Source organism: Antechinus flavipes, chromosome 1, assembly GCF_016432865.1.
Source record: "Antechinus flavipes isolate AdamAnt ecotype Samford, QLD, Australia chromosome 1, AdamAnt_v2, whole genome shotgun sequence".
Classification (NCBI taxonomy): Eukaryota; Metazoa; Chordata; class Mammalia; order Dasyuromorphia; family Dasyuridae; genus Antechinus; species Antechinus flavipes.
Genome location: NC_067398.1, coordinates 538,323,185 through 538,349,920, shown reverse-complemented (window position 1 = coordinate 538,349,920; position 26,736 = coordinate 538,323,185). Strand labels below are relative to the sequence as shown.

General features: G+C 34.6%; 1 protein-coding gene across 5 annotated transcripts in view; it reads right to left on the bottom strand.

The window, feature by feature from the left end:
- The window catches only part of DCDC2 (doublecortin domain containing 2), a 204,081-nt gene that overhangs the window by 95,405 nt on the left and 81,940 nt on the right, over positions 1 to 26,736 (bottom strand). For all 5 annotated transcript variants that reach the window (XM_051970611.1, XM_051970613.1, XM_051970610.1 and 2 more), the window contains one exon: positions 2,546 to 2,717. In XM_051970611.1, the coding sequence (XP_051826571.1) occupies positions 2,546 to 2,717 (172 nt within the window). The remainder of the gene's footprint in view (positions 1 to 2,545; positions 2,718 to 26,736) is intronic.

Sequence of the window (26,736 nt, the reverse complement as noted above, 5' to 3'; positions counted from 1 at the left end):
AGCATTTTTATACATCACCAACAAAACCCAACAGCAAGAGATACAAAGAGAAATTCCATTCAGAATAACTGTTGATACCATAAAATATTTGGGAATCTATCTACCAAAGGAAAGTCAGGAATTATATGAGCAAAATTATAAAAAAGTCTCCACACAAATAAAGTCAGACTTAAATAATTGGAAAAATATTAAGTGCTCTTGGATTGGCCGAGCGAACATAATAAAGATGACAATACTCCCTAAACTAATCTATTTATTTAGTGCTATACCAATCAGACTTCCAAGAAAATATTTTATTGATCTAGAAAAAATAACAACAAAATTCATATGGAACAATAAAAAGTCGAGAATCTCAAGGGAACTAATGAAAAAAAAAATCAAATGAAGGTGGCCTAGCTGTACCTGATCTAAAATTATATTATAAAGCAGCAGTCACCAAAACCATTTGGTATTGGCTAAGAAATAGATTAGTGGATCAGTGGAAAAGGCTAGGCTCACAAGACAGAATAGTCAATTATAGCAATCTAGTGTTTGACAAACCCAAAGCCCCTAACTTCTGGGAAAAGAATTCATTATTTGATAAAAACTGCTGGGATAATTGGAAATTAGTATGGCAGAAATTAGGCATGGACCCACACTTAACACCATATACCAAGATAAGATCAAAATGGGTCTATGACCTAGGCATAAAGAACGAGATTATAAATAAATTAGAGGAACATAGAATAGTTTATCTCTCAGACTTGTGGAGGAGAAAGAAATTTGTGACCAAAGATGAACTAGAGACCATTACTGATCACAGAATAGAAAATTTCGATTACATCAAATTAAAAAGCCTTTGTACAAATAAAACTAATGCAAACAAGATTAGAAGGGAAGCAACAAACTGGGAAAACATTTTCACAGTTAAAGGTTCTGATAAAGGCCTCATTTCCAAAATATATAGAGAACTGACTCAAATTTATAAGAAATCAAGCCATTCTCCAATTGATAAATGGTCAAAGGATATGAACAGACAATTTTCAGAGGATGAGATTGAAACTATTACCACTCATATGAAAGAGTGTTCCAAATCATTATTGATCAGAGAAATGCAAATTAAGACAACTCTGAGATACCACTACACACCTGTCAGATTGGCTAAGATGACAGGAAAAAATAATGATGAATGTTGGAGGGGATGCGGGAAAACTGGGACACTAATGCATTGTTGGTGGAGTTGTGAACGAATCCAACCATTCTGGAGAGCAATCTGGAATTATGCCCAAAAAATTATCAAAATGTGCATATCCTTTGATCCAGCAGTGTTTCTATTGGGCTTATATCCCAAAGAAATACTAAAGAAGGGAAAGGGACCTGTATGTGCCAAAATGTTTGTAGCAGCCCTGTTTGTAGTGGCTAGAAACTGGAAAATGAATGGATGCCCATCAATTGGAGAATGGCTGGGTAAATTGTGGTATATGAATGTTATGGAATATTATTGTTCTGTAAGAAATGACCAGCAGGATGAATACAGAGAGGCTTGGAGAGACCTACATGAACTGATGCTAAGTGAAATGAGCAGAAGCAGGAGATCATTATACACTTCGACAACGATATTGTATGAGGACATATTTTGATGGAAGTGGATTTCTTTGACAAAGAGACCTGAGTTTCAATTGATAAATGACGGACAAAAGCAGCTACACCCAAAGAAAGAACACTGGGAAACGAATGTGAACTATCTGCATTTTTGTTTTTCTTCCCGGATTATTTATACCTTCTGAATCCAATTCTCCCTACGCAACAAGAGAACTGTTCGGTTCTGCAAACATATATTGTATCTAGGATATACTGCAACATATCCAACATATAAAGGACTGCTTGCCATCTAGGGAGGGGGTGGAGGGAGGGAGGGGAAAAAAATCGGAACAGAAATGAGTGTCAATATAATGTAATTATTAAATAAAAATTTAAAAAAAAAAAAAAAAAAAAAAAGAAAGCACCCTACAGAAGTCTCTCTTCCTCACTTAAGCACTCCAATTGACATTCACTGCCATGAGCTCTTGGATGTACACTCATTGAAGCCATCAGCACTCTTTCCACACTGCCATGAACCTGTCTTCATAGGTGATTTCTCTAATCAAATGTCAGTACTGAGACATCACACAGGGAACCAATCAACCTCAAAATAAGTGATTTCATAATGCCATACATACTAGTTAAAAATAGATATTTTTTAAAAAGCCAGCATCCTTCAAGTTCAGTAACTAATCTGTAAGTTCCATAAAGACAAGACTATGCTTTATCTAAAAGTAATATTTCCCTTAGCACAACAGTGGGTACATAAAAAGTTGGTTGGTTCTGACTAAATGCAAAAGGATTCCCAGAACCTTTATGTATGACTCCCATAATTTATCATATTTCTATCATATATGATATATATATATGGCTCATTGTCATGTTACAGAGTAGAAAGTGATTTGTCCACTTAAAGAACAAATCCTTGACCTTGGCATCTTAGAGCCATAGGTAATACAACCAAGGTGAATGAACTCTAACTTACCATTGTTTGGTGGCATTAATACAGAGGGTGGAGTCTTTGGATTTGTGCTTCGTTTCGCTTTACCAGGTTTTTCTGAATTCAAAACTTCTTCCTTCTTTCCCCTTCTCTTAGCAGGCAGAGGGGAGGAGTTGTCACTGGAACCGATAGTTGACTTAGATTGACGGTCATTTACCTAAATGAAAAGAGAAATGGATTCTTCTTATTAATTACAAAGCAGGTATGATTTTTCACAAGAGCCAATATTTACTAGGTTCAAGAAGAAATTCCCCTACTCTATCCCAAAAAGACTCTAGGATCCCCTCCATTAATTTTGATTTTTTTGTCTACCTTAAGAGGTCAAGTTATTTAACAGATAGGTTACTGGAATAGCTTTGAATACTGACTCTGACATTTACAAATTGTGTGGTCTTGAGCAAATTAGCCTATCTCTCCTAGTCTCAGTTTCTTCTTCTTTAAAAGTGAGAAGGGATAACTAAGTGGCTCAATGGAGGGAGCACCAGCCACCTGAGTTCAAATTTGGTAAATATGGTCTCAAATTTACTAGCTGTGTGACCCCAAGCAATTAACTCAATCTTGTTTGCCTCACACACACACATACACAAAAAAATCAAATAAAAGTAGAGATAACTATTGTCTACCTCACAAATGGTTATAAGAAATTAGTAAATTTTAATGTGCTATATAGAGATGTGAGTTATTATATTATACAAATAAATCTATAGATTCCCCCATCCATTTCCATATCTGTGATCCTATTATGTTTGTTGAATTTAAAATTGTAAAGACACCATAATTTTTTTTTCCTTAAGCAGAAAAAGAAATATACTTCTGGTTAGCATGTGTGAAAAAAGACATAGAAAAAAGAAAAAGTCAATATAGGTACAGATTTTGAATAAGATATATATCTTATTATATTCTCAACTAATTTGCAGAAAGTTTTAATGAGGTAACTCATTATTCTGAAAAAATATACCATACGAGAGAGGCACTCCTTATTCTGAAAAAATATACCATACAAGAGAGGCAGCATGATGGGACAGAAAGAAAGCTAGACTTAAGTTTCAAATTCTGCTTCTGATAAAGTTAACCTTTTTTGGTTTCATCATCTACAAAATGGAGATTAATAATACAATTCATAGGGTTTTTGAGAGGATAAAATGAAATAATTAATATGTGTAAAAAAATCACTGCAAAACTTAAAATATTATAGGATCATTAACTATCATCATTACTATAATCATCACAATCATCACACACCAATATGGTATAGTGAGAATGGCCCTGAAGCTAAGGAGGATTGGGTTCAAATCCTGCTTCTGAAAGAGAGAGAGAGAGAGGGAGAGGGAGAAAGAAGAGAGAAAGAAAAGAGAGAGAGAGAGAGAGAGAGAGCACTGCATAATGTTGGAAAAGTCATTTAGTCTCACAATGTTCTAGGCAGCATTCTAAAACTTGAAATTACAGAGGAGACACTAAACCTGCCTTAAGAGGAGTTTTCCTCATCTGGATATTTCTTATCCCAATGAAATCACAGAGCTATATCCTTGCTCATTATTACTATTACTACTAATACAACTGAAATATGTGACAATATTCTCTTGAGTATTCACATAACTACAACCCTTATTTTAAAAATCTCTATCTTCTTTCTTGAATTATGATTATCACAATCTCAATCATAAATCCAAGACAGCCACTAAAGAAAAAATCCAATGCCTATCTGAGATGCCAGAAGTTGAGGAAACCGCTACTTAATTTTCACTCACCCTTCCTAGAAGTAATCCCCCTTACCTCCTAATTCAAAATAAAGCACTTTGGCTGTGTCCTCTAGTTGCTATCACTGAGTACCCAGAGGTGAAAGTCACACACCTTTAGGAAGTTTTCATCCATATATTTAGGTAATGCCATAGTCACTAAAATTAACTAGGAATGCAACATAACTTATACAACACTTATAAACACACCACTTCTGGAGAACCATACTTGTGACAACCACTCAACCCTCCACATTTAACTCTTATGGTAGTGGTGAGTTCTCACAGCTCACAAGGAACAACCATACAGATATATATACACAGCTCACAAGGAACAACCATACAGATAGATAGATAGATAGATAGATATAATTCCTGCAATGACAGGATGAAAAGACTCAGAAAAACACCTCTCTAGCGCTCAGTTCTGAGATTTAACCACCACTTCCCAGAATAACATTCAAGTGAGCTGATAACTGCCCAACCAATCCCATCATCAGCTGTGCTCAAAGTCACCAGAATCTTGATAATCTCCATGTAACATCTGCACGACTACACTGGCATTTAGAATTAAGAATTTTAGAATGAAATAAACAAATCATCATGGATGATATTATATTGTATTATAGCTCCTTGTGTGGTCTGCTCAACAACCTAGAAACACTTAACTGAGTTGTAGTTACTTACACAATTAAGAAGGGAAAATTCATGGTTTTAAAATTCCATAATCCATAAGAAAAATAATTATGCATGTTTATTAACACCAAAACCCATCCAAGTGTAAAAATTTTTTTATCCTTGCCATTATGATTGCATGTATTTAATTATTAATTAAATTAAGCAACGTTTAATTATTGCTTTAATGAATACTTGAGTTTTCTGAATATTCTACAGTTATGAGCTACAATGCACCAGGGAAAAGAAAAATACAACTACAGGTTCAAAACGACAAAAAAAAAAAAAAATACAATACTCTGTTTAAAACCACAAGTTCTACTACCTTGTATTTCAGGCTGTTTTTTTAAAAGTCTATTCATCCTGAAATTTGCCCAGAGGTAACATATGCCAAGAGTGAATAAAATAGTTTGGAAAGAAGGGAAAAAACCCTTCTCAAATGGCTGGAGAACCAACTTTAAAGTACAGAATTCAGTGATTCTGTGCTAAGAATAAAATTGAAACAAGATGGATGGGAATATCTTTGAATCAAGTGCTGCTTTTATAGTTTGAATGCAAAGTATTTCTTCATAAATGAAGAATAAGTGCTAGTGCATATAATGTCCTTCAGTTGTTCAGTTGTGTATGACTCCATGTGACTCCAAGGATATTTTTAGCAAAGATCCTGGATTGGTTTACCATGCCTTTCTCCAGTGTAACCATATTTTATAGAGGAAGTACCAAGATAAATAGGGGTTACATGACTTGTTTGAGGTTACAAAGCTAGGAAGATCTGAAGTCAGATTTGAATGTGGATCTTCCCGACTCCAAATCTGATGTTTTACTCATTGCCCTTAGATTATAAGCCCTTTTTACTTTAGAGGGATAGAATTCTAGTTCGTGTTCATAATAATTACAATTTCTGAGAAGCATGATGTAATAAGTGAGGGGATACTACTTAAAGAGCATATATCTACTTAAATTGTGACAGCAAGCTATAAGATCAAAGGAACATAAATTGAGAAATTCAAGGAAACTTAGAGATCATTGATTCCAATCCTCTCTTTTTATAAATTAAAAAACTGAGGTCTAAAGAAATGAAGTGACTTAACTGTGGTCACCCAGGTAGTAATTAGCAGTGACTAAATTGGAACTCAGTTTCTCTAATTCCAAAGGCACTTAGAAAATTGTGCCTAAATTAGAAAATTAGAAAATATCCCTCATCAAAGGTCATAGGGTCAGTATGAGAATTAAATGAAGGGTTTTGTTTTTGTTAGATGATCTCTAAAGTCACTACCACATCTAGACAATGTGATTTTATTAATGAGATAACTATTTGTGATGTGTTCTATAATCCCAAAGCACTGTGTACATATGTATATAAGCTATTAAATGGCACTCTTTGGTCATTTTTCAGTCAGATCTGATTCTTCATAACTCCAGTTGGGGTTTTCTTTTGGTCATTTTTCAGTCAGGTCTGATTCTTCATAACTCCAGTTGAGGTTTTCTTGACAAAGATACTTCAGCAATTTGCCACTTCCTTCTCCAACTCATTTTACAGATGAGGAAACTGAAGCGAACAGTATTAAGTGATTTGACCACAGTAAGGGTCTGAGGTCAGATTTGAACTCAGGAAGATGAGAGTTCCTGACTCCAGGCCTGGCAATCTGTCCACTGCACCACCAACTGCCCATCTATCACTCTAAGGATTATGAAATATCTTCAAGCTCAGGAATAAGCAAAAAGAAGCAAAGAGAAAACTTGATAGTTGTCAAGTTAGATACCACAGAAAAGAATAGCTGACTAGTCCTTTGTTCAAAGAAGGCATAATTCTGTAAATTATCTAATAATAAGAACCTATGGTCTCATATGTCACAAATGTACATTGATAAGGAAGATAACTAGAAATTTTTACATAAGATGATAAGTTTGAGTTTCTAGTTATCACCAAGATTTGTTGAAATATTAGGAAATAGATCTCAAGTTTAGCAAAAAGCCATATCATAGTGATTGGCCATTTCAATTATCCAGACATCAAATGCCAACAACAGAGTGGTTTCTAAATGTGCCTTATTTTTCAAAAAGCATAGGAAACAACAAAGATAAATTTTACTTCAGATATGTCTCATTCATCAGAGGAAAAAATTAGTTGCTGGAATAAAACTGATGAAAACTTTGAAAAGGCACCATTTCTTTGTAAAATATGTAAAGATGAGGCTAACATGTACTCTCAAGTATTAGAACACAGATTCCAGAGACTTGGGATTGAGGATGGGGGAAAAGCTAGGATTCCAACATTAAAAATTCTAAGAAGGAAGTCAGTTGAGGAGAAATAGAGATATTCTGAATACTCAAAGAGGAATAATTCTGATCAGGAGAGGGAAAGGGCAATTGACTCAACAAACTAACAATATTGAAGAGATATATAAATGTAATGGATTATTATTGTGCTGTAAGCAATGAAGAAGGAGACAGTTTTGAAGAAACCTGTGAAGCCTTTATAAAATGATACAAAGTTAAATAAGCAGAACCAGGAGAACTATCTGTACAATAATAACAATATTCCAAAACTGAATATGCTGCTCCCCCTCTTTCTTTTTCAGCCATGCCTGACTATAGGCATTTAACTTTTCTTAGAGCTCAAGACATTTCAGAGTCCCTAGAATGATAGTAACTTACATATAAGTATATGCTGCTTTGGGGTTAGATAACACATTATATATCATGTCAGCCTCTGTGGATATCTCCATTTGTAGTAAATCCAGGAATTTGTGCTTGGCCTTGTACTATTTAATATCTATATCAGTAACTAAAACAAAGGATAGTCTGGTAATCAAATTTTAACTAAATTGGGAAGAAGAGTTAACACCCTGGTTGGTAGACTCAGGATTCAAAAAAGTCTTAAACTAGACTCAGGACCAAATCAGATGAAATGTAATTCAATAGATATAATATCTTTGGGTTCAAGTAAAATCAATTTCATAATTAGAAAATGAGGGAGGGTAAGGAACTATAAACTCATTATGAATCAACAGTATGGTAGGACAGCCACAAAAGCTAATTCAGTTTTGCATTTTGAGAAAAGCATAGAGATGGAACTAAGATAGTGGAGTAAAGGCAGGAACTTGCCCAACCTCTCCCCTGAACCTCTGGAAATTCTGTTAAATAATGACTCTAAACAAATTCTAGAGGGTCAGAACATCCAAAAAGTGGAGTAGAATATTTTCCAATCAAAGACAATTTAGAATGCCAGTAGGTATGGTCTGTGGCAACAGGTCCTGCAATTCCAGCACAGATTGCACCAGCCCCAGAACCTTTGCCAGCAAAGCAGGACCTCTGAATCAGCAGCAGCGCTGGGCTCCAGACCTCTCAGCCCAAAGCCAAAGATGACTTGCAAGGTCATCAGAAAAGGTTTGTACCTAGAGTGAGAGGGCCTTGGGAAACCAGCGCATCAACAGTGGATGTGGACAGTGGTGATGGTGGCAACTATTGGGGAAGGTGTCTTAAGATCTGTAGATCTAACAGCTACAGTGGAACAGGGACACTCCTAACAGATCCAGGACAGAAAAGAGTGCTTGTAGTCAGGTCCCTAGAAGGATATCTGAAAACAGCTGCACAAAACTGCTGAAGCTTGGGACAGGGCACCCCCCACCTTGGAAACAGAGCCCTACTTAACAAAGAGTTAAAAGCCAAGTAATAGGATAAGGAAAATGAGCAAACAACAGGGGGAAAAGTTTCTCACAAAAGAAAGTTATTATGGTGACAAGAAAGATCAAAACACACAAAAGAAGATAAAGTCAAAGCTCCTATATCCACAGCCTTCAAGAAAAATAAGAATTGGGCTCGGGCTATGGAAGAATTCAAAAGAGATTTTAAAAATCAAATAAGATAGAGGAAAAACTAGGAAGAGAATTGAGAGGGTGAAAAACAAAACTGAAAAAGCTAATGAGGAGAAGCATGCCTTAAAAAGCAAAAATGGCCAAATGGAGAAAAAGCTCAGTGAAGAAAATAATTCCTTAAAAATTTGAATTGATCAAAAAGTTATCAAACTGTGCATACCCTTTGATCCAACAGTGTTACTACTGGGCTTATATCCCAAAGAGATTTTAAAGAAAGGAAAGGGGCCTGTGTGTGCAAGAATGTTTGGGACAGCCCTCTTTGTAGTGGCCAGAAACTGGAAACTGTGTGGATGCCCATCAATTGGAGAATGGCTGAATAAACTGTGGTATATGAATAATATGGAATATTATTGTTCTGTAAGAAATGACCAACAGGAGGATTTCAGAAAGGCCTGGAGAGACTTATATGAACTGATGCTGAGTGAAATGAGCAGGGCCAGGAGATCATTATATACTTCAACAACAATACTATATGATGATCAATTCTGATGGACTTGGCCATCCTCAGCAATGAGATGAACCAAATCAGTTCCAATGGAGCAGTAATGAACTGAACCAGCTACGCCCAGCAAAAGAACTCTGGGAGATAACTAAGAACAATTACATTGAATTCCCAATCCCTATACTTTTGCCCACCTGCATTTTTGATTTCCTTCACAGGCTAATTGTACAATATTTCAGAATCCGATTCTTTTTGTACAGCAAAATAACAGTTTGGTCATGTATACTTATTGTGTATCTAATTTATACTTTAATATATTTAACATCTACTGGTCAAAAAAAATTTGAATTGAGCAAATGGAAGGTAATGACTTCATGAAAAATCAAGGTACAATAAAGCAAAACCTAAAAATTAAAAATGGGGGTGAAATGTGAAATATCTTATTGGAAAAACTGACCTGGAAAATAGATCCAGGAGAGATAATTTTAAAATTATTGGTCTACCTGAAAGTCATGATCAAAAAAAGAGTCTGGATATCATCTTTCAAGAAATTATCAAGGAAAACTATACTGATATTTTAGAAGCAGATTATAAAATAGAAATTAAAAGAAAAGCATTGACTTAACTTTTCTGAGCAACACAATGATGCAAGACAATTCCAAAAGACAGATGATGGAAAATTCTATCTACATCAAGAAGAATTGGATGAAGTCTATTTGTAGATTGAAGCATACTATTTTCACTTTATTTTGTTTGTGGTTTTTTTTTTTCATTTTGTTCTGTTTTCTTCTTCACAACTGACCAATACTAAAATGTCTTACATGATTTCACATCTTAGGAAGGAAGGGAGGAAGGAAGGAAAAAAAATTAGAATTCAAAATTTTATTTTAAAAATGAATGTTTAAAAAAGCAAAGCACATTTAGGAACAGAAAGTTAAAGAGTACTACTAAGCTTTATCTTGGTCAGGCCACATTTGAAATATGGTGTTCTTACTGCACTGAAGAAGGAGATATGAGAAAGAAATAAAAATTACTGAGCCCTTACAATCTAGTAGGGTTGAACATATTTAGATTTGAAAGGAACTTTAAAAATCATCTGATCCAACCCCCTATTTTATGAGAGAAATGAGGCCCCAAAAGGTTACATTTATGATACCTAATTTCAACTGGGCCCCCCTTCACTGAAGCAATTCAGTATCCCACACATTACAGCTCCTTTTGCAAGCTTGCCTCAAATTTCACTAAAAAAAAAAAAAAAATTGAAGCCGTTCACTCTTTTTCTCTCCTCTTCATCTCATATCACTCAGATTCCTTCCAATACCATCCCCTCCTTCAACCCTATTTTATATAAAGAAGGTGTCTTTTACCTTATTAAAGCAAACCCCTGAGAATTCTGGGAAGATGTCAGAGTAGGTCACAAAATTCCAAGCTCTCCAGATTTCTCCCACAAACAAAGCAAAATTGTGCCTCAGGGTGAACATAGACTTGTGAAAAAGAAAACCTGGAGCAGAACAGAGATCTTCCTAGGACAATCCTCCTCCCCCCCCCCCAAAAAAAAAAAAAACTGAAGAAAAGCCTAAACACCTCAGTTTAATCAATGTAAAGTGAAAACACCTGCAGGCTAGCTCCACAGTCATCTGGGAGCCTTTAGGCCAGCTGGGTTCTGAGGAAACCTTAGCCAGAATCACAGGAACTTTCACTTCCCAGAGTAGGAAATTGGGGAATTGAGTCTGGAAAAACTCAGAAAATCTCAGATGATTAGAAACTTCAGGCCCAGCTATGCTGCTGAGATGCAGCCCTAGACAAGAAGGAACCAGAACACCTGTGAGTGCAGGGTAAGTCACTTGCAGGAGATTGGAACTTTTTGTTTGGGGTTCCAGGTCAGAGGGAAAAGCTGAAGTGAAGCTAAAGGTACCATTCTCCCCCACCCCCATTCACCCCCACTTCCCTACCCCACTCCTGGTAGGTGCTTATACTAATTTCTCATTTAAAAAAAAAAAAGAAAAGAACCAGCAAAGAACAAAGAACTCAATCATAGAAATTTACTCTGGAAATAGGAAGACCAGGATTCATCTTCAGAGGAGAACTCTAAAGTAAAAAAGCCTCTTCTATGCCAAAGAGTCACGTTAAATGGCTACCTCCCCAGAAAGAATTTATAAAAGAACTCAAAAAGATTGAGAAAAAAACTAGAAAAAAATAAGAATCATCCAAGAAAAACAAGATTATGGGAAAAAAAAGTTAACCAACTAGAAAAGGAGATAGAGTCTTAAAGAAAACAATTCTTTGAAAGTTGGAATTGGAGAAGTGAAAGGCATTAAAGGTATAAGTGATTAAGAAATAAAATATAAAGAATGAAAAAATAGAACAAAATGTGAAACATCTTATAATAAACACAATTCATTTGGAGAACAGATCAAGAAGAGAAAATAAAAGAATAGTTAGACTACGTGGAAGCTGTGACCAAAAACAATAACAACAACAAAAAAAAAAAAACAACCTTACTACAATAATGTAAAATAATTAAAGAAAATTGTCCTGGAATGGTAGAAGATAGGGGGAAAGATGAAACAGAAAAAAAAAAAAAAATCCACTGATCACACCTCAAAAAGATCTTACAAGGAAAACACATAGGAATACTATTGATGAAATTTTGAAACCTCCAGATCAAAGAGAAAATTCCACAGGAAAAAAATTTCAAATAAGCTGGAGCTACAATTAGAATTGTATAGGATTTATCAGCAAAAATAATAAAAGTTATATATATATATATAATCAAAAGAACTAGGCCTATGGCCAAAAATATCATATCTAGCAAAATTAACATAGCAATGAACCCAAAAAATGGCATTCAACAAACTTGCAAATTTTTAGGACTTTATCTCAACCAAACCTTAACTCAAAAGAAAATTTAACATATAAGAGCCAATAGGAAAGCTTAATTTCAAGGAAATCAACATGGGCAAATTGTTTAGGTGTTATAAATGGAAATGCTTACCATACATTTAACTGGATTGCTCAAAAGAAAGATTGGAGCAGAGTTGAACATGATCTGATTCTAAAAACAACATGTCTTGGAAAAGGTAAAAATAGTAATTATATTATACAAATGAGGTGCAACGGAAAAACCAACTCAGGGGCATTGGAGGGAGAAGGAGAGCTTGTAGTTCTAAAAATCTACATAGGTCTATGTGAGGTCTAAAAAACCTCACATAGGAATTGAATTAAATGTGGAACAATACATATATAACATAAAGGGTATAGCACCCTCTAAAATCTGTTTTAAAATAAGGAGGAGGAAATAGACCAAGGTAGGATATAGAAGGCTGGTTTGTAGAGTTATGGCAGTGAAATAAGGTGTGTAGATTAATGGAAAGGGATAAAGGGGGAAGGAAAGGGTGGCACAAGATAAGCTGGGACACAGAAGAGTATTTAAGATTAATGTGAGTGGGATAAGGCCTATAGATTAATGGGAATAGGACAAAGAGGGAGAGAAAAAGTGAAGGGGGAGATAAGGGAGGGATCCATGGATCAAGGAAGTTAAGTAATAGTAAGGCAAGTTAAACAGTAGAATTAAAGCAGAAGAGTTAGCAGAGATAGGAAATAAAAGATATATACAAACACTATAACAAGAATCATGAGTAGAATTCACTAGGGAAAAAAAACTTAAAAACCCATTCAAGAGAAAAATCTACATTATATGTCAGCCATATTAATATTACTTTAGATGAATGCCCATATGTGTAAATGCAGATGTGTGTGTATACATATTCATGTAGTTGTATATGTTTATATAGACATATGTAAGTATATGGGTATGAATATATATACATATACACACACACACACACAAATATATATATATATATATATATACAGATATACCCTTGCTTAACTATAGCCTATTGGGGGAATATAAGGGGGATGAAAGGAGGAAAACAAAGTAAAAAAGTACACAGCAAAGAGCAAAGAAAAGATAAACAGTCATGAGCATATAATCTCTTTTATTATATGATATCTTAAAATGGAAGTTTATTGTTAAATATTTTGTATCCTCCCTGATGGGAGGCACAGGATGTTTTATTTTGATTTCCTTTTCTGTCTTTCATTCCCTGCTTTGTTTTTTCTTGTTTCACCTTTAGTTTTAAATAAATATTTTTAAAATGCAAATCCCTTTATATGTACAAGTGACCCCATTCTTTCAATCTACTCCAGTAGAATGTCGCTCCTAATATCAGTTTCTCTCTGTCTTGCTGCTTAAAAACATTCCCCACATCTCCTTCCTCTGTTCAAAAAATCTGCTTTTGATTTATGTATTCCCATAATCTACCTTTCTATATTTATTCTCTCTTTTGTAGCTAAATTCCTTGAAAAAGCCATCTACAATTAAGATCCCCCTATTTCCTTTCCTCTCATTATTTTAACTCCACACAATCCGGCTTTCAGGCTCAACGTTCAATTAAAATTGCTCTCTCCTTCCTTACTATTAACCTCTTAATTGACAGAACCAATAGTCTTTTCTCAGCTTTATCCTTCTTGACCTCTCTGCAGTCTTTGACACTGTGGTTCACCCTCTTTGCTCCTTGACATTCTCTTTTCTCTAAATTTCCATGACAGTCCTCTCTCCTGAGTAGAATATTCTATCCAAATATCTTCTCTTTCCTTTATTCTTTCCATGGCTATCCCCCTCAAAGTTCAGTTCTGTGCTCTTTTCTCTTCTACTTCTACATTATTTAATTTGGTAATTTTATCAGCTCCCATGGATCCAATTAATCATCTTTATGCAAATGATTCTTATATCTACTTAATTGGCCCTAGACTCCATTTTGGCATCTTCAAAGTCCTATTAGATATCTCACACTGGAAGTTCTATAGATATCTTAAACTCACCATACAATTTCAAAATTGAATTATCTTATCCCTAGGGCCATTACTAGTTTTCTTGACTTATGTCTTGCCACTAGACTCCAATGGGGAACTTGGGGGGAAAAATAAGGCTTATGAATTTGTATAGCACTTCATTTAAATCCAATTCACTTGCAAGTCAAGACATCACCCTCAAGATGTCATTGGTCCTATTTCTTTCTAAGACACTCCCTTCTTCCTAATTTACTTGTTACTTTCCGGGGTACTACTATCCTCCCAGACCTTAGCCCCAGAACTTAAGTGTGGGTCAACCTTGACTCTTCACATCCTTTCTCTCCCATATATCCAATCATTTGTCAATCCCTACTGATTCTTCCTTTGTAATATATCTCTCCTATAAGCTTCTTTCTCCAACCCTGCCATCAGGAGCAGGCTCTGATCACCTCACACCTAGATTACTTCAATACCCATCTGGATGAGTATCTTACCTCAAGTCTTTCTTCATTCCACTTGACTATCAAAATAATCTTCCTGCAGTATAGATCTGATGATATTATTCCCTTCATTCAATAAACTCCAGGGCTTTAAGATTACTAACAGGATCAAATACAAAATCCTCTGCTTGGTTCCTTTCTATTTTTCCAAACTTCTTGTATTATATTCCTCCTTCGACATACTCTACAATCCACTGTCCCTAGCCATCTTGCTCTTCCTCCCATAAGATATTTTATCATCTGACTTTCTGACTCTATGCATTTTCACTAGCTATTCCCCATGCCTGGAATGCTATCCCTTTTCACCTTCTGACCACTAACTTCCCTGACTTTCTGCAAAAAGCTGCTCCTGATCCCCCTTTAAAATATGCTCTTCATTTTTATGTATTTATTTATTGAAACTTTAATGCAAAATAAAAAAAAAATAATCACAAAACCATAAAAATCCTTGTCATATGCCCAGTAGAACATTGGAGAGGATTCAAAATATGTAACAATTAATTTCAATTTCAAGAAAGCATATATAGTAATAGAAGACAATTTATTCATAATTGTCGATCTTTTTTTTGCTTCCTTGTAGATTTTCTTTTGTTCTCTCCTCCTTCCCATATCTCCCCCATGCTTTCCATTTGAGATTATCCTCTGTGTGTGTATCCTGTGTGTACATAATTTGTTTTTGTGTTGTCTCAATTATTGTATAAGCTCCTTGAAGAGAGTGGCTATGTTTGTCTTCCTCTGTATCTGCAGAATTTAGCACTGTGCCTAATATATAATACATCTTTAATAAATAGTTGCTGACTTGATGACCTATTATCTAAATTCATTTAGATTATAACAGCTGATACTCAAACTCAAGTCTCTAAATCATAAATCCAGTGTTCTTTTCACTAAACCATGATAGGAATATATTATTATATATGCCTATATATGTAGAAACATATACACAGGGAGAGACATGTGTGTGTGTGAGAGAGAGAGAGATAAAATGTGATGGTACCAAAGGCACTAAACTCCAACCTTCCTTGCTGATTTCATTTCATATTAGTCCCCTGACCCTTCATGCATTCCAGCCAACTGGACTCTTGTTTCCCAAATTCAGCTTGATAACTCCCTTCTCCATACTTTCATGAAGGTCTCTGCCATTTATCTTCCTTATCTTCTTTTAAGATATAGAGTTTTTATTGCAACATATTTAACATATATAGGACTGCTTGCCATCTTGGGGGGGGTGGAGGGAAGGAGGGGAAAAAACGAAACATAAGCGAGTGCAAGGGATAATGTTGTAAAAAAATTATCCTGGCATGGATTCTGTCAATACAAAGTTATTATTAAATAAAATTAAATTAAAAAAAAAAGATATAGAGTTTTTTCCAATGCCATCTCCCCATTACACTTCCCCTGGTTCCCTCTGATAAACATATTCTCTCTTTAAGTTTTTCAAGAACACTATTTTGCCCTTCCCCAACACTCCCTACCTGTTTTAAATTACACTGATGAATAAACACTTTAAGGTCTCTCTATTCACAGTGCCTGTGACATGACTCATACTTGATGGGACTTTAAAGTTTATTACATTGGATTGAAAAAGGATGCAGAGAAGATGCTGTGAAAAAAATCTGAAGAGGGAAGAATGCTTTTATCTGGGGATATGAGGAAAATTTTTCTTTCATGAAAAAAGCAACAGAACTAGATATCTAAGAAAGAAGCAACAGAATTAGATATCTAAGAGAATTTCAACAGAGGGAGTATAGAAAGAGTTGCTTCCAGAGATAATGATAATAGTGATAATGACAGTGTTAGTGGTAGCAGTAGGGATGATGATGATGATATTTAGTATCATTATGTATTATATATAATGTTATATATTATGTATTAATAGTCATATAATTTATATAATTGATGTATCTTTAAAGTTTGCAAATCATGTTTGCAAAGTTATGCAAAGCATATGTAAAGATATATATTGTCTCTTTTTAACCTCACAACAACCCTAGGTAAAGTGTGCTATTATTTTTATTTCCATTTTAAAGATAAGAAAACTAAAACAGACAAAGATTAAGTGACTTGTGTAGGGTCATGCAATTAGCTATTAATATGTGAAATAAAATTCAAACTCAAATGTTCCTAATGATAAGTGATATACTTTACACACTACAGATGCCTCTAAGAGTCAGCATACATACATATAAAAAGAGAAATCAAAATACAAGAATGACCCACTGAGAATCACCTAGGAAACCACTATTTCATAGTAATTTTAGAGCCATATTCCATTGAATCCAGATACAACTTAATGATTATACTATGTTAAGTCTATCTTAGCTCAGATTTTTTTTCTTTTAGTTTACTAGGGCAAACACATTTTTTCCCAAATAGAATTTTTGAAAGGTTATATCATATTATGTCATTTCAAGTTTAAAATAATTTCAAGATGAGTTTTGCTTTACTGAACAGACTTAACAATGTACAATTTTCAGATGCTTACAGGAGAAAGTGCGACCCAGGGAGTTAAACACTGACTCATGCATGTTGATTTCTTACTCACCACCAGGCAAGAAATTTAACTATACTGGGTTTCAATTTCTTTAACAACAAATATAAGATTAAAAATCTTTTTATAGGAAGAAAAATAAGAGTTTAGCTTAACATGATTTCAGAGTAATTTACTATCATTTTAAAGTCTATATACTTGCTTAATTCAATAGTCTATATCCCTAAATCTTTTCAAAAGCTTCAAAAAAGTTGTGCTCCTCTGATATGAATTATAAATCCTTCAATCCTTAACAGATAATTTCACAAGCGCTGCTATCAAAAAAAAATATATATATATATGCATATGTATATATATATATATATATAGAGAGAGAGAGAGAGAGAGAGAGAGAGAGAGAGAGAGAGCAACCTGCCATATTGGTGATCAGGCATATTCTGTCATGGATCTATTCTTGACTCTCTATTCTACTTGGTTCAGAGGATTACAGACTTCAGGCTAAAAAGGACTTCAGGGCTTATCTAATCCAATTCTTCATTTTTCAGATGTGAAAACTGAGACTTTGAGAAGTTAAATGACTTGTCCAAAGACACAACGTAGTAAGCTACAGACTCAGGATTTGAGCTCAGGTATAATGACTCCATATTTGGTCTCTTTCCTTCCATTGTAGGACAGTATCTCCTTCTGTATCACACCTCTATACACAATGAAGCATCAGAGTAAGACTTTGGTAGAAATTCAAAATCCTCATCTTTGTAAAAAAAAATTAGTCTGAAAAAAAAAGTTCATGAATTAGTAAGACATAAATAGAACAAAAGAAAAAATGAAAATACAGCACCTGGCTTTCTTTAAATAATTCTCAAATGTTGCATATCATGAACACTAGAGGGCACTTTGTAACAATTTGGAGAGCCAAGGAATTCTCATCTCATGATTTTTTTAAAGACTTAGAGGTTGAAGAGACTTTGGAGATAATCTAGTCCAAGTCTCTCAGTTTTTCCAATTGAGGTACAAGAGATTGATTAGCTTGCCATAAAAACATACTATAAGAAGTAAAAGTGGGATTTGGATGGAAGTTCTCTGATATTTAATCTAGGAATCTTTCCATTGTATTCTTCAGCTTTAAATTTCATAGCATCCATTCACCATCCCCCCCCCCCTTTTAATATAAAATCACAATTTATTCTTAGTTTAGCAAAAAAATGAACATTCTTCTGACTCCACTCAACATTTCCTATAAGATGGGCTGCTTTTAGGGCAATTTTGCAGCAACTTTTTCAATATCACTTCCTCTAGAATTTTTTCTTTATCCTTATTCTTACTGAACCACGAGATCTTAAGAGATCTGGGACTTATATGAGTTGCTCCCCGCTCTCATTAACAGCAAACTGTACAAATTTGTAAAAGGACAACTATAGTCTCCCTTCTTTAAATATACTACAACACTACATTTGGTAGAATGATGTAACTCCTAAAAAGCTATGTATAAATTGAATTTTTGAAAAATCAAACCACATATTCCTTTTGACTAACATTAACAGTAGCACTTAAGAACTCAAGTTTTTCACTTTTCTATTTTCGATCTTTCTATTTTCCTTTTTTCCCTTAAACTCTAGCTTATGATCTGGTTTTCAGCAAAATACCAGTATGCATTGGGAAAACTGACAATTAAAAGAAAGCAACACATGTGCTTTACACTACTTTGGATTTATCTACAAAAAGTATTATTAAAGGGCTATTCACTAGAATTATTTTCTTTTTAATAGCCAAACAAGATGATAATATAGTTTAACTTAATTTTTCAAAAACTGTATTCTGTGTATACGGGTATATATAAATTAATACAAAGAACTTTTTTTAATCACAATGTCAGATTTTCTACATTTGGATTCATAGCTCAGTGACCCAAGAATTAGATTGGAAATCCAAAGATTTACTCATATTCTCATTCTCATTTTTACCACACCAACTTTTTTTTATGACCTTAGATTAGTAATTTATCCTCACTTGATTTCTGTTAATCCATCTTTCCTCTCAATCTGAGGGAATTAATGAGCTAATTATTACATAGTATGTAGACCTTTGAATAAATAGTAGTATGGAATCTGGGACTTCCAGGAACCAAGATGGTGGAGTGAGCAGTAAATAGTCCTAACTCTTCCATATTCATCTCCAAATAATCATAAAACAAATCCTGGAAGAGGAGAACCTAGCAAAATGACAGGGAAACAATTATTTTTAATCTAAGGAACTAAGAAAGGTCAGCAAGTAAGACCTGTCTCACTCAGGCAATAGGCAAATTCAGTCCAAGACAGAAAGTGTCCCAGTAAGCCATCAGCAAGCCCCATCTCAGAAAACCAGCAGGAGATTCTCAGCCCCAGTGCAATCAAGTAGGCAGATGCCAACCCCAGGACCCCAACTGTGCCTTAGAATAGCCAGAGGAGTCAGCACTGGTATTTAGTCCCAGTGCAGGCCACTCTAGCACAACCCCGGTCCCAATCCCAGGGCCCAAGCATCAGAAAAATAGAACTCTGTTAATTCAGCACTAGATCTTACAACTATAGTGGATATTCCTAACAGTTCCAGGACAGAAAACAATGCTTGTGGTTAGGTCTCTAAGAAGGACATCTGAAAACAGTTGCACAAAATTCTTGAAGCTTTGGACAATGTATCCTCCACCATGGAAATAGAGACCTACCTTTAAAAAAAGAGTTAAAAGTCAAGTAATAGGTTAGGAAAATGAGCAGAAAACAAAAAAGTTTCTGATGGTTGAAAGTTACTCTGGTGACAAGGAAACCAAAACACACTTTCAGAAAATGATAACAAAGTCAAAGCTCCTGCATCCAAAGGCTCCAAGAAAAATAAGAATTGGATTCAGACCATGAGACTTTGAAAATCAAATAATAGAGATAGATGAAAAATTAGGAAAAGAATTGAAAGCGTTATTTAAAAAAACTGAAAAAGTTAATGAGGAGAAGAATGCCTTAAAAAGCAAAATTGGCCAATTGGGAAAGGAGGTACAAAAGCTCATTGAAGAAAATAATTCCTTAAAAATAGAATTGAGCAAATAGAAACTAATGATTTTATGAGAAATCAAGGTATGCTAAAGCAAAATCAAAAAAAGAAAAAATTGGGGGGGGGATGTGAAATATCTCATGGAAAAATTGATCTGGAAAATAAGATCCAGGAAAGATAAAATTTTAAATTATTGGTCCACCTGAAAGTCATGATCAGAAAAAAAAAAAAAAAAAAGAGCATGGACATCATCTTCCAAGAAATTATGAGGGAAAACTGTCCTGATTTTCTAAAGCCAGACAGTAAGATAGAAATTGAAAAAAATCCACTGATCACCTCCTGAAAAAAGATCCCAAAATGTCAATTCCTAGAAATATTACAGCCAAATTCAAAAACTTCCAGATTAAGGAGAAAATGTTGTAAGCACCCAGAAAGAAAACATTTCAAGTATAGTGAAGTCATAGTCAGAAGAGTCAGCAATCATAATGGAGCACAGCCAGAAGTTAGCAGCTTCTACATGAAAAAAAAAAAAAAAAAAAAAACAGAGTTCTTGAAATATGATATTTCAGAGAGCAATAAAGCTAGGATTACAACCAAGAATCACCTACCAAGTGAAACTGAGTATAATCCTTCAGAGAAAAAGGTGATCATTCAATGGAATAGAGGATTTTCAAACATTTATGATGAAAAGATCAGAACTGAATGGAAAACCTAATTTTCAAATACAGGATTCTGGAGAAATATAAGGAGGTAATCAGGTAAGTGATTTCATAAGGAATTTAATAAAGTTTATCCATTTGCATCCCTACTTGGGAGAATGATAGTTGTAATTCATTAAAACTTTCTCATTGTTATGGCAGTTAGCAGAAGTATACATATAGACTGAAGACACAGATGTGAGTAGAATATGAAAGGAAAATGTCTTTTTTTTTAATGAAGAAATTAAGGGGTGAGAGGAAAATCTACTGGGAGAAAGAGAAAGAGAGAAATGAAATGGTACAAATTATCTGTCATAAAAAAGTGGCAAGAAAAAGCTTTTACAATGGAGGGGCATAGGAGAGGAAAGGGGAAGAAAGTGAAATCAGAACTGGCTCAGAGAAGAAATAACATATATCCTCAAAGGTATAAGAAAACGACCTCAATAAGGTCAGAAAATAAAAGGGAAATAGGATATGTGAAGAGAGAAAAGGTGATAAAAGAGAGGGCATATTAAGGGAGGGAGTGGTCAGTAGCAAAACATTTTTGAGGAGGAATGTTTGAAAGGAGAAAATAAATAGGGGGAAATACAATTAGCAATAGTAATTATAAAAAGAATTTTGAAACAAATTTCTGATAAGGCCTCATTTCTCAAACATAGAGGGAACTGGATCAAATTTATTTAAAAAAAAAAAAAAAAAAAGAGCCATGCTATAATGGGCTGAGGCTTGAGTTGATGCACTGAGGTCCCAAGCACATGAGGCTAAATAGTAATTGGACCATACTCTATTAATATATAAGCTTGGAGAAAGAATGGCCCCCGCCTACTCTTTGTGCAGGTCCTGATGTGTTGTATAGGAAATGACGATTCTGGTGGGTGGAGGCAGGGGAGTGAAAAAGGAAGGGGAGGAGAGCTCAGGCCCCACTTGCTCTGTTAGCTGGCTTCCTATTGCAGCTGCCCAGATTGCTATCGCAATCCTTCTTGCCCATATTGCTATCGCAATCTTTTTTCACCTCTTCACTTGAATAAAGACTGAAGATTTTTCCCTTAACCTGAGTTCCTGACTCCGGCTGATTTTAAATACGCGATCATTACAATTGAACACACAGGAAGACAGCTAGCAGAGCAAGTGGGGCCTGAGCTCTCCTCCCCTTCCTTTTTCACTCCCCTGCCTCCACCCACCAGAATCGTCATTTCCTATACAACACATCAGGACCTGCACAAAGAGTAGGCGGGGGCCATTCTTTCTCCAAGCTTATATATTAATAGAGTATGGTCCAATTACTATTTAGCCTCATGTGCTTGGGACCTCAGTGCATCAACTCAAGCCTCAGCCCATTACACCATGCCCCAATTGATAAATGATCAAAAGATATGATCTGTGCCTAAAGGGCTATAAATTCATCCATATATTTTGATCATTTAATAACAATACTACTTGATATGAATACCAAAATAGATTCAAAATAAAAAGGGAAATGACCTATATATACAAAAAAATATTCACAGCAGCTTAGGGAAAAAATTTGAAAGTTGAAAGGATGCCCATCAATTGGGGAATGGCCCGATAAACTGATATGTGTTTATGATAGAATATTATTGTTCTTTGGGAAATGATAAGCAGGATGTTCTTGGTGAGAAAAAAGTCTCCATAAAACTTTAAAAAGGTGAAATGTGCTCTATAAAAGATAATAGCAATGTTTGGGGATGATCAATTGTGAGTGACTTTATTCTTAGTTGTATAATCATCCATGATTACTCTGAAGGATTTATGATGAAAAATTCTATCCATACCCAGATAAGGAATTGATTGAATTGATTGTATCTGAATATAGATTAATCTCCTCCCTCCCTCTCTCTCTCTCTCTCTCTCTCTCTCTCTCTCTCTCTCTCTCTCTCTCTCTCTTCTCTCTCTGTCTCTCTCTCTCTCTTTCTCTCTCTGTCTCTCTCTCTTCTTTTTAACTAATTTCTCTTGAGGGTTTTTTTTATTTTCATTAGATCTATGTTTTCCACTATTTTCTCCCTAGTATACTGGAGAGAAAGATGAGAAAGTGGGTGATGGGCATTGCTTGAACTTTATTCTCATCTGTACTGGCATAAAAGGGGAAATAATATACACAAATAAATTGAATGTAGAAATCTATCTAACCCAACAGGAAAGCAGGAGGGGAGAAAATTGAATAAAATATAAACAGGACTGATAGAAGAGAGGGCAGACTGGGGGAGACAGTAAGCAAAAGCAAAACATTGCCATTGAGGAAAAGGATGAAAGGAAAGAGAGGACAAATAGGAGAAAAAAATAGGATGGAGGGGAAATAGACAGTGATCATAAATAAGTCAATAGACAGTGAATGTAAATGGCATAAACTCTTCCATAAAACTGATAGCAGAGTGAATCAAAAACCAGAGTGCTACAATATGTTGTCTTAAGAAACACACCTAAAGCAGAGGTATACACACAGAGAAAAGGACTAGAACAGAATCTATTATGCTTAAGCTGAAAGGGAAAAAAAAGCAGAAGTGACAATCCTGATCTCAGACAAAAAAAAAGCAAAAATAGACTTGAAAAGAGACAAGGAGGGAAACTACATGTTGTAAAAGGTATCACAGAGGTATAAGTAGATGATGCAGTGGATAAAACTCTGGAGTCAGGAGGACCTGAATTAAATCTGTCTTCCAATACTTGACACTTACTAGCTATTTGATCCTAGGCAAATCATTTAACTCAAACTGTCTTGCAAAAATAAAAATAAAAATAAGTAAAAGGTACTAGAGACATAAAATAATATCAATACCAAATATATATATCAAGTACTAGAATAGCATCCAAATTCTTAAAGGAAAAGTAAAATAATTTACAAGTTCATAACTAAATAATAGAGAGAAAAAGAACATTTTGAAATGTAAAATAGATTATTCTGGTTATAATTAAGTTAAAAAGTTTTTTGCATAAACCAAACCAATGCAACCAAGATTAGAAGGAAAGCAGAAAGCTAGGAAAAAATCTTTACAACAAGTGTTTTTGATAAAGTTTTCATTTCTCAAATATATAGAGAATTGAGTCATATTTATAAGAATATGAGTCATTCCTCAATTGATACATGGTCAAAAGTTATAAATTGGCAGTTTTCAAATGAAGAAATCAAAGCTATCTATAAGCATATGAAGAAGTGCTCTAAATCACTTTTCTTTAGAGAAATGTAAATAAAACAACTCTGAAGTACCACCTCACATCTCTTAGATTGACTAATATGATGAAAAAGGAAAATGAAAAATATTGAATAGTATATGGAAAATTTGGGGTACTAATGCACTGTTGGTAGAGTTATGAACTGATCCAACCATTCTGGAGAGAAATTTGGAATTATACCTAAAGAACAACCAAATTGTGCATTATCCTTTGAGCCAGCAATATCACTACTGGGAATATATCCTAAAGAGATCATAAAAAGTAGGGGAAACCTACATATACAAAAATATTTATAGCAACCTTTTAAAGGTTGGCAAAATATTGGAAATTGAGGGGATGCTCATCAATTGGGGAACAGTTGAACAAGCCATGATATGTGAAGAGAATAGAATGCTATTGTTCAATAAGAAATTATGAAATGCCAGATTCAGGGGGAAAAAAAAAACAAGACTGACTTGCACTAACTGAAGCGAAGTGAAATGAACAGAACAAAGTAAACATTATATACAGTATTAGTAGCATTGTATAATAATCAACTATGAATGACCCAGCTATTCTCAGCATCACAATGGTCCAAGACAAGTACAAAAGACTCAGGAAGAAAAATGCTCTCCACATCCAGATAAAGAACTCTGACGAACTCTGAATGAAGATTGAAACATACTTTTTTACTTATTTTTTTGCATTTTTTTTCCTTTTGATGTTTTTCTTTCACAGTTATGACTAATATGGAAATATATTTTAGTGATAGCACATGTATAACCTATAAACCAGAAGTAAATACAGATCTTTTTATGGAGGAAAAAACAGGAACAAGGAGGAGATGCAGAACTTTCCAAAAGTTCTTTTTTTTTTCACCTCTTTGTAAATGTAGCTTTCACCAACTTTGAAGTGTACACCTTTCTCATTTTCACCACTTAAAAAAAAGATTCTTGTAATTTACTTGTTGTCTCCCCTGTTAGAATTTAAGTTCCTTGTGAGTAGAAATCATTTATTATATTGATATTTTCTTGACCAACCACAGTGCCTGACACATAGTAAGTGCTTGTTTATTGACTGAAAAATAAGAACTATGGGCTATATAGAGCTGAGGGTGTATACACATTTTATGCTCCACATTAAAGACATCCTTTGAAAAACTGTACTGAGGCCCAGGTAGCTGATTGCATGCAGGTATTGGAAGAAACAGGTGATGGATAGAATGCTATATTTTTCAAATTTTTAAATATTTTCACTTAAAGTTTTGAGTTCCAAATTTTATCCCTCTATTCTTCCCTCTGCTTCCTCCATCCTTGAGACTCTAAGTAATCAGATATAGGTTACATATTTGCAAATATACAAAAGATTTCCAAGACTCAAAAAAAAAAAATGAAAGTGAAAATAACATGCTTCACAGTCTGTATTCAAACACTATCAACTTTTTTTAATCAAACTGTCCTTTTCTTGATGGCCTTAGAGTATTTGTTATATGAGGTCATAGTGACAGAGTACATTACTATAAGAGAAAATAGAGAGTTATAATTTCATATATATTTATTGAATCTGGGGCTCTACTGTAGCAGTATCTATGTTACTCATGACTCCTTTCCCTACATGTCATCTATGCAGTATATAATAGAGCTATCTATCTTGAAGGGCCAGACTTGGAGTTTCTACTATTCCAGAGCCTACATACAGTATGAACCAGTATCAGGAAAGTAAGCAAGAATGAAATCTGGAGCCAAAGCCTAAGACTCCTAAACATATGGTACTCAATTGAGTTTATATCCAATATCAAATTAGGGTATAAGCTGCAGGAACAGGTTTATAGATGGAATACCCCATTTCAAAACTGTCATTCTTCCAGTCAATTTTGTTTTAAATCTTTAAAGTCATCATTAAGTCCTTCTTCTCCTATGACCTCTATACAAACAGTGACAAAATCCTGTGGATTCTTCTACAATGTCACATTATTATCTCTTATCACAAGTGAGGAAGCTTCCTAACGTGTCTCCTTTATCCCAATCTCTTTTTCTTCTAAACAATCATGCACACTAAAACCAGTATAAAGCTTTTAATACTGTCTCAAGTCACTTCCCTATTCAAACATATCAAAAAGTTTCCCAGTGTCCACAGGATAAAGTCCAAATTCTATAAGCCTGGTATTTAAGCCTGGTATTCGAAGCCCTCTATAATCTAGCTCCAAACTATCATTCCAAAATCATTACCTACTATTTCCCTTTATAGGGCATCTAGGTGGTACAGTGGTACAGTAGATAGAATGCTGGACCTTAAGTTAGGAAGACTCATCTTTCTGAAATTAATTCGGGCCCTAGACATTTACTAGCTATATGTCCTTGGGCAAGTAACTTAATTCTGTTTGCCTCAGTTTCTTTATCTGTAAAATAAGGTGGAGAAGGAAATGGCAAACTACTCCAGCTTCTTTGCCAAGAAATCCCCAAATGAGGGCACAAATTGTTGCATATTAGTGCAACAAATGAATAAAGACAACCTCCTTGCATGAAACCTCCACACTAATTGACTCATCTTCTCCCAAGCACCTTCATGTTTATTGTTTTTTGTTCAAGCTATTTCTTCTTGCCCTGGCTAAGATATTGGTCTATGGTCTGCTGCTGCCATACATACTACTTTCCAGTTTTCTCAACCCTGAATAATGAACTATTATGCCAAAATCTTAAGTCTTTCCTTTGTCAAA